We start from the raw sequence: 9870 nt of genomic DNA, 5'->3' as shown, positions 1-9870 counted from the left end.
AAACTCATTTAAAGATATCTGCAATTTAATTATAGATATCTCTGTCTGATTTTTGACTAGACAGATCTTTCTTTGGAGATATCTGCAATTAGCTTTGTGACTAGGAAGAATATAAATGTAGATATCTGGAATTAACATTCTGACTAGTCAAAACTCCTTTATAGATATCTTAAACATGCATGCAAATATGCCTTAGCTAAGCCACACCTTAAACATTTTATTAACCAATCCTACCGCGGAAACCGTTGTCATCTGCCATTTTGTTTAAGAATTGTATAATAAAAGTCCTGCGTCTTTGGTCATTTTAAGCTCCTTTATAGAGAAGGAAATCAAACGTATGAAAATAAAAATGTACCTGGGACATGTGTAAAAGTGACATATAATATGGCTGAGAAGATCAAGAAGGTCGTTTTCTTATTCTAGGCTATATATTAAAGTAATAAATAATGTTGAGATGTGCATGCTGTGGATTAAATTGTGTTAGTTTTTATTCCCAAACGAACACATTTAAAGCTAAGCATTTGGCCTTATTTCTGGTGCAACATTACATATGTTATCATTTTAAAATAACTTTTCAACACACTGGTGCTCATCACTCAACACAGCAGAATATCACATCGCAGATCTTTTGCTATAATACAACACACCACTCCCACCTTGTGGATTATTACCTTTATGACACGAGTAAACACAACGCAATGTACTAATCAATGTAATCAGTAGCTACATCATGTCAATGTTATTTAAACATTTATTAACCTGTAATCTTTTAAAAATCATTCTTAAATGTTTTTGACTGGGTCTGCTGGAGACATTTAATCATATGCATCCAAATGTTGTCACTCGTCGATTATTGGTGGAAAGTTTCCTCACGTCACAACCCTACACAACAGCGCAGATTTGACTAGGAGCAGGTACAATTCAGATATCTTAAAATAGAGTTGTGACTAGTCGAAATTGAATTAGAGATATCTCTAATTACCTTTGCGTATGTGTGACGCGTCTATTGAAGATATCTCTGACGTCATTACAGATATCATTGACGTCATTGATAGTGTGGTTTATATGTTGAACCTTTAATCTTATCCAAATAGGCGCTTTATTAAGCAGTATATAAAGTATTGGATGAAAATATCATTTGAAACATCTGTGTATTTGAGAAATATTGCATTTATTTAACTTCAGCTGTGATAAAGTTTGCAAACACAGCTCAAGCGTCACCACGGGAAGCAGAAAGTGTCCGACTTCACGTCTCCGTTTGCAGCTCCTCCCCGCCTGCACTCGGCTACTCTCGCCGATCGCATGCATCCAGCCGCAGCCGATGTCGAACACACCTTTTAATAGAGTTTTGACTAGTCAAAATGTATTTAGAGATATCTCGAATCATATTTCTTACTAGTGCAATTATAATTGCAGATATCTCTAATTGTCATTTTGACTAGTCGAATTATAATTATCACTAGTCAAAATACAATTGTTACTATCTTTAAATATATTTATAGATAGTCAGACAAAGGTTTAAATGTTAAAATGGCTTGCGATATGTCCCCCTCAATTTTAATAAAATGTATTTTCGTCCCCCGCACTTTTACTGGGTCTCACCGATCCTAGTCGAGTCGACCCGCTCCGAGCGGGATTCGAACCGGTGTTACCCTGTGCGGGGGTGGGCAAGTTAACAGGGACGCTAACGACAGCCTTCTCTAAACTCGGTTGATAGCGCACTTCTTGAGGTCAGGGGCAAGTGTATTTACATAGAAACCAATGTGAATACATCATTCAGAGACAAAAAAATTATCTATGCATGACCTGTAATTTTTTCCGAATCTTACTATGAGGAGGGCGCTCTCACAGAAAGTCCAAAAGTGGATTCGTAATACCCTGTCAAGCTGGAGCTGCAGCTGAAGGAAAACAATCGTTATGAGTGATGAAACGTGACGACGACAATCAGACGATTGCGACAATATATGCTTTATGTGTGTTTTTTAAGTCATCTCAATGTAGGCTATTTATTGACAATAAAGTATAATGCAGCTTTTTTAATGTTTAGTATTCTGCTCACCACGGCTGCATTTATGTAATCGAAAATAGTTAAAACAGTAATATTTACAGTCAAAATACAATTGTTACTATCTTTAAATATATTTATAGATAGTCAGACAAAGGTTTAAATGCTAAAATGGCTTGCGATAGATGTGTCGGATTCTGCAGTCGAGCGCAGTTGCTCTCCACCGACTGCGCGGAGCAAAAGCATGATGGGAAACGACTTGCTGACACAGCTTAATGCTTATTGGTTTAAACAACCGCGATGTATGGTTCTTTTTTAAAAAAATATTTGATTTTAAAACTCTGATATCATGTTTTTATGTGTATCAATTATGTGTGGATATTCTCAAACTCTCAGAGAGTGCGATCTCTCTGTTGGTTATGTGATTGTTGTCATATTAATAAAAATAGCCTATATAAAAACATGTATGTAATTAAAGTAAAAATGCTTGATAAACAAGCCGTTCGAATGGAAATAAATAACAAAACTTTGGATGTCTTGTTCATAATATTTATTTTCATATAAAAGCAACAGAACTTAAATTACACCCAGTTTATCAGCAACAGAGCGCACGAGTGTGAATCCCGCGATATCCGCAACTAATCTCGCAGGTGTCTGATCCACTACGAGAAGAGAGAACTGTCCGGCTTGCCTGAACTTTTTTCTCTCCTCCCCTCACTGCAGCCGCCTAGTCTCTATTTTTACAGTCTATGGTCTCGCCTTTTTTTCAGGCGAGGCAAGGCGCATCTCAAACAAGCCTATTTTGAGATGACAACATTGTCAAAACGATCCCTGTCGATATTTCCGTCACCTAACATAAGGCCCACTTAATTAGATGGTGGCCTATCTTAAACTGTGCAAAAAATTAAACACATCTCCAAATTACAGTCCGCCCAGTGAATTTCGGCCATATATATATATATATATATATATATATATATATATATATATATATATATATATATATATATATATATATATATATATATATATATATATATATATATATAAAATTGTTGCCTAACGTGGGGGATAGGACCATAGCTGGCGTTGTCTGTTCGCCGCTTCTCCACCCACAAATTCTTCTCACTCCAGCCCAGTTGGCGGCGTTAAATACACAAGTTGGTTTGTCAACGCCTTTGCGTAGTAGTAGAAAAAAAGGAAACACTCGAGCGTGCGTATGTAAAGAAACATGGCAGCGCTGTACGAGGGATACATGCTCTGTGGAGTTGGGCCAGCGCAAAATTCCTCGAATTCAGGAGTTATTGGGATTGAATTGGGCAGAGATATCGACCATGTTCTCGTCACTGACTCTTTGAGATCTGTTACTGTTTACAAGGTAAAATAAGTTAGATACAAATACTCTTTGTCTTACAAGAATTGATCGCACGCGGTGCGGGGTTAAATTTTAGTGTGCTTAAATTCTAGCGTGCTACATCATAAACAAGAAATTTTCCAACGGCAACAAATGTTATTTTATTAATTCCATGTTATTTCGTAAGAGATTTTGTAGCTGTTTGTGTAACTGTTAACCGGTATCTTGATTACCAGGTGTCTGATCAGAAGCCTACTGGAAGTTGGACAGTAAAACAGGGGCAGAAAATCACCTGCCCCGCTGTGTTTAATACGCAGTCCCAGGAATATGTGGTTGTAACTGATGACAGGGTAAGGATACCTAAATTAGTTTCTCATAAAAATAAAGTTTCTCATGTCAAGAACTTGCTATGCTTTTTTGTGTGTTTTAGGTTGTCAGAGTTTGGAAAGAACATGATGTCAACATGGAAAAGGCTTTCAAAGCGACAGTAAGTACTTTGCCAGGCGACTTTGGTCGTTCTCAATATGTGTTCTTGTCTGTACTTGTGGACTTGTTAAAGGTCATCAGTCGCTGCCCAGGTAACGTTACTGTTCCAATTCGAGAGGAGATTGTGTGGACTTCAGACCAGGGGTGGAGCTAGGGGGTGGCCTAAGCTTGGCCACCCCTTTGGCCACCTCGCTTCCAACTGCTGTGTTGTGTATCTTTTTTTTGTTGTGACAATCATTTTTGTTTATTTAAATCAGCACTAGGTAACTTTTGCCCTCGGGGTCCCCCTACATTTGGGAAAAAATATTGTCCTCTACTACTGTCGAAAACTCTGTCCTCTTACATCAGAGGATGCCATCGCGCGTGCATTTGTTGACATGAAAACCATGATAGCCCTGAACTAGTGAGAAGCGGGTCGTCTGATAACCTGCGTACCCCGTATGTCTATTTAATGGTCGCGGGGCAGGTTGTAAAAATGTATACAATGGTGCGGGGCGGGCCAAATAACTTCATAAAAGCGGGACCCGCGGGTTGAAAACAATACAGAAGTTCACATGCAGTTGTTCTGCTTGCGTCGCGTGTGAAATGTCTTCACCCCAGGTACAGTGGCATACGTTTCAGCATGTCATATGAATATAACTTCATTGGTTTTATTTTTTTCAAACGCCAAATGATCACGTTTACGTTCACGTTTACAAGCCAGCGTCATTGTAGTAGCCTATATAGTCTATTGGTTACCGTTTTACAGAATCTATGATACTTCAATTCAATGTTTGAGTGGGAACGTTAGGTAATAACCAAAGCAAGCATGAGAGCCGAGTCAGCATCGGTCGGGCACGCCTCCTTCAGCTTACGCCAACGAGCAAACGCTGGCCCAATGTTGTTCCTCGTCCTGCCTTTAATCCCTCACTTTTTCGTTTCCTCTTATTGCTTTCCTCCAAAAAACCCTTTGCTTTCTTATGTTTCAGTGCTGCTTTGGACAGGATTAGAAAACGGACAACAAACTATAATTGGGCTTCACGTCCGAATGTAAGGGAGTGGGGGTGGTGGTGGAAGTGATGTATATGCCGCAAAGCAGTAGAATTTTGTAGTTCTTTTTGTTCTCGTGTTACTACCCGAAACCCAAAGTTTAAAAGTATGATGAAAAAAAAACGATACAGAGCCTGTCAGGCTGTGGCAGATGTGTCATTCAACCTATTGTAAGTCGATGTATCATCACAAGAGTCTTGAAAATATATATTATGAAGGTTGAAAAGTTACCTAGTGCTGCTTTAAATGCAGGACCGTCTCTTTAAAGGTCCGCTGAAATCAAAATTGAATATTTTTAGCTTTTAGTATGACTGTGTTAACCTTAAAGTTATGAATAAGCTGGTATGTTCCAAAACTATGACAACTTGCATTTAGGAGATCAAAATTTATAGTCTCTCATTTCTGTTAAAACCAAGCGGCAACCTCCCGCAATCTCTCGTGAAGCCAATACGGAAGTAATGTAAACTGCAATTCCTCAATTGGCCACTAGGGACATGGTCCAGAAGGGAGCAAAATCTCATTGAGCCCCATGTTAAAATTAGGGATGTCCCGATCAGGTTTTTTTGCCCTTGAGTCCGAGTCATTTGATTTTGAGTATCTGCCGATACAGAGTCCCGATCCGATACTTCTATAATATATTTTTTAAAAAAATAAAGAAGAGCGAAAAAACGAACCAGGATGTTCCTTATTTTATATTTTATTCACCTTATTTTAACATTCAACAACTCTAACAAACAGAGCACTTCTGTAAGGTAGCTTGAACAATCAAGTAAATAAATAACATAAATTCTTCACTTTTGAATTTTAGTGCAACAGTAAATATAAAAAAAGTCCGGGACCGGAGTTGCGCAGAGCAGGAAGTACAATGGCGATATCAAAAGCACACCCATACTCTCACAGATGCAGAACAATTAATTATGTTGGTGTGAAATAAACAGTTATGGAAATTAAATTAAATAATCTGCTCCCAAAAATCCAGAAAAAAGTCTGTTAGTGCCTCAGTGACAACTTCACTCAGAGAAGACCTTGATCTCAGCTCTCAATCATGACATCACACAGCCGTTTTATAGCATCAAATAATTAACTAAAACTAAACTTATTTAAAAAAACGAACAATTGAAATGAAATCATTGTGATGATAACTGACTACAATGCCAAACTAACTTTGGGGAAAAATATTTGAAGTGTAATTTGATTGAAGTGTAATTAACAATGGTTTTCAGGTTTTTATAGGTCTAACATTAGTTTTTAGGTAGAGAAAATGAATAAAGTGGGCTAATCAAATGTAAAATAGCTGCATATTTAACTGTTTAAATTAAAGACTAATCCTTACAAAAGCAATTCAATCTAGAGCAGTGAGTGATTCCTCATCTTTTGTTTGACAATAATCAGACAGACTGCAGTAAAGGCAATGTACGGGACGCAGCATCAGACTACACAGCAGTCCCAGACGTAGTACTGAAGGAAAATGGAGGGCAGAGCCGAGCTAGATAAATTCAGCTTTGATCACAGAAATAAATGACACTTTACTATATATTCACGTAGTGAACAGATGATGTAGATGTCAAATTTTTTAACTATGCGTGCGGCTCCGCAACCGAAGAGCCACGAGTTCAGCCGAATTCGGCCGAGCATGACGTCTCATAAGTTTATAAACGCATCCCCAAACAGACGAGGTGCGTGCAGTCAGCGAGAGACGAGGAAAACAAACAAGAAAGCAAATGGAAATTATCGTGGCCGGAAAAATTATCAAGCTCTTTTTTTTTGCGATTAATTGATTTTAATGCAATTAATTGATTAATTTATTGACTATCGCAACAGGCCTAACTGCAAGCCTCGGAGGATCCTACACCTTGAGGTTCGCGGGACTCCAGAGGCACCAGCAGCTTCAAATACCTGTTTGCTGCTTTGTCATGGCATTTTAGCAGCTCCTCTCTTAATCCGATGAATTTGTCTGGTAGAAACCTTCCTCGTTTTGCCTTTATCTGCACGAACCCGTGTGTACTCTGAATCAGCCACAAACCCTTTTTCAGTACGATGATCACGCTCAAGTTTTTGTGAAAAATCTATTGCTTTCATACCTTGTCCAAGGCATTTTACTATTTGACTGTTTTCAGCAGCAAAGAGAACCTTTTTCTTTCCCATTTTGCTTGAAACCTGTGGCCTGCTTAATAATGTGGAACATCATTCTCAAGTACTTTTAATTGGGCTCATCTGGCAAACTAATTATCACAGGTGTCTAAGATTAATTTCAGTGATCTGAAGAACACTGGGACACAATACAATCCATGAGTTTAATTCATTTTTATTTTATTTTTGTTTGACACTTGCATCCAATTTACATAATAATTTGGAATAGGGCTGAACGATATTCTGTTTTAACATCGACATCGCGATGTGCGCGCTTGTGCGATAGTCACATCGCCGGAACATGCGATGTGAAGGGTAGTAGTATTTTTTTACGGTCTATGGTAGTAGCCCATGGTGTATTAAGGAAGCACACAGTAAACACGAGTGTGTTGCTGGAGTGACATGCACGTTCCTCATGCCTGCTCAGTGACTGGTTCGCTGTGTCGCTGCTCATCGCTCACGGCCAAACATTCCCGGCTAAAATGCGCGACGAAGAGGATCCGAATAGGGGGAAAAAAAGGTTCGTACCAGAAATTATCTTTTTGGGACTATTTTGGCAACATAAAGGAGGATGTTGAACAAAAAGAGGTACTTTGCATGGTGTCTTGTGGCCACAAAACAAGAAAACCACCACCAATTTGTTTGATCACTTAAAACGGCACAACAAATCTCTTTACGACGAATACAAAGCAGGGCTCGACATTAACGCTTGTCCAGGACATGTGGGTGTTTTGAAGGGACAAGTGAAAGGTAATTTTACTTGACTGACGAACAAGTGCCTGATTAAAACAAAAAAATAACTAGTGAATCACCAAAATGCAAGAATGTTTGTGCATTGGTTTAGTGTAAGTGGCGATCGATTGTGGATAATAATATATAATGAACTGATGATAATAAGGTCGCACTGTTGACGCTCGTGCAGCCTCTCGAGGAGAAATCACAACACTAGAGCGTTTTCCTGAATACCATCACGACTGAAAATGACACTGATATGACAGCTCCATAAACAACTAATTAACATTCACTTAGTCACTTACATTTTTAGATGCAATATTTAGTGTTGTTGTTCTATTTCAGCAGTGATAATCGTTCATAGCAGACCCGTAACACGTCTCACTCATAGCAACAAGTGTGAACAATTCAGCGTTCGAATGAATCGTTTGAATGAACGACTCAGTGACTCACTTGTTAAGACGTTTGTTAAGACCTGCTGCCACCTACTGGAAGTTTAGTTTCATGTTTGCACATATTTTCCAACATTTCTTTTTGTCACTTGTAATGAAGCTTGCTTATTAGTGAAATTATTAATATCACGGAATGGTAATTATTGACTTTAGCCTGGATTGATGGCTCTCAATATCGCAATATATATCGTTGGGGAAAAAAATATCGCAATGTAATTTTTTTCCAATATCGTGCAGGCCTAATTTGGAATGTGGTTTAATAACTGCATATAAATGAGGGAGAAAAAAAAGTGAATCTGATGCTGCACAAAAACTAACAATGCATCAAAGCCAGTGTTGTTAATAATCTTTGACATGCCCAAGAAAAGTAAAAAAATCCAGTCCACAATCACTTTTTATATTGAAAATAAGTTAATTTGTGTTAGAACATATTTTATATTATTTTACATTGGATTATTTTATTTATTTCTAAAGAACTCTTTAGTAGCCTATTTGGTGCACTTTAAAGGCATGGCTCACCCAAAAATGAAAATTGTCATAATTTACTCCTCCAAATGATGTTCCGAACCTGTATGATTTTCTTTCTTCTGCTGAACACAAAAGAACATATTTTGAAGAATTTTTTTAACTAGGTTGCTTTTGGGGCACATTTACTTCCATGGTAGATATGTGGCTTCCTATGTAGGCTATTCAACATAACAAAGAAATGTATACAGGTTTGGAACAACTTGAGGGTGAGGAAATTGACAGGTTTTTTAAATTTTTGGGCTTATTTTTGTTCTCTTTAAGCCGTCAATTCTGACAATTCAAAAATGTTTAATTTTCTTTATTAATTTACTATTATGATTATATTATGTAATTATTTTTATCCCATTTTTATCTAAATATTTTTTAAATGTCAAACTTTATATGACCGGATTAATTATTAATATAGCCTGGCTATAGTTAAATGATAACATTAATTAGGCTATAATCTATTAATTAACTGGTCTAATGTCTAGAAAAAAAAAGACTGCCAAGTTTTAATAATGTGTGGAATATTATATTACCATATTATCCATAAAAAAAAAAAAACTATAGACCTACCTTTAGAACCAAGGATGTGTCAGCGCTGCTGCTTTAAGCCATACAGTCTGAGACACTGAAATGCTTCTCTGCAAAATGTGCATTTTGCCTTAGGTTCATCGTAAGTCACTAGACAGACCCATTGATATGCAGACCCTATTCAGCCCTATATCTGGAAATTCTCTTGCGTTCAAATGGTGGACTCGAGCTCGACAAAACCCCGCAAGTTTCCAGCGCACGTTCTTGAGACACTGTCGCTATGGCAGCAAAGCCGCTAAAATGCAATCTTGTGCATCGCGTCCGGTATTAGTTTGATACGGGACGCGTCATTTTGCTTGTAAATGCGTGACGATTCCAGTGGAAACCATTTCATCTGTTTTGTCCTGGCCGTCGGAATCGATCCATATAGCAGCACGCTAAAATATTGGTGGGGAGATTTTTGCCATCTAAAAATATTGATTGGGATTAGTACCTAGCGTCCCCCCCTGAACCTACGCCCATGTTGAGTCATGCTATCCCCATGCACACAACACATTGTTACTGTCTCTCCTTCACTCCAGGAATCTCTGGGTATATATTGGGCCTGTACCAGTGTATGGGAATAACCTGTGTCCACC

At 38.0% G+C, this 9870-nt stretch overlaps 1 protein-coding gene across 1 annotated transcript in view; it reads left to right on the top strand.

The window, feature by feature from the left end:
- The first annotated feature begins 3203 nt into the window (after window positions 1-3203).
- nol11 (nucleolar protein 11) overlaps window positions 3204-9870 on the top strand; it is a 46781-nt gene continuing 40114 nt past the window's right edge. Inside the window, exons 1-3 of the mRNA XM_067459469.1 lie at window positions 3204-3383; window positions 3596-3709; window positions 3790-3846. Coding sequence (XP_067315570.1) covers window positions 3237-3383; window positions 3596-3709; window positions 3790-3846 — 318 coding nt within the window. The 5' untranslated portion in view covers window positions 3204-3236. The remainder of the gene's footprint in view (window positions 3384-3595; window positions 3710-3789; window positions 3847-9870) is intronic.

The sequence above is a fragment of the Pseudorasbora parva genome, chromosome 12, assembly GCF_024679245.1.
Source record: "Pseudorasbora parva isolate DD20220531a chromosome 12, ASM2467924v1, whole genome shotgun sequence".
NCBI classification, from domain to species: domain Eukaryota; kingdom Metazoa; phylum Chordata; class Actinopteri; order Cypriniformes; family Gobionidae; genus Pseudorasbora; species Pseudorasbora parva.
This window is presented reverse-complemented; position numbering and strand designations above follow the sequence as displayed.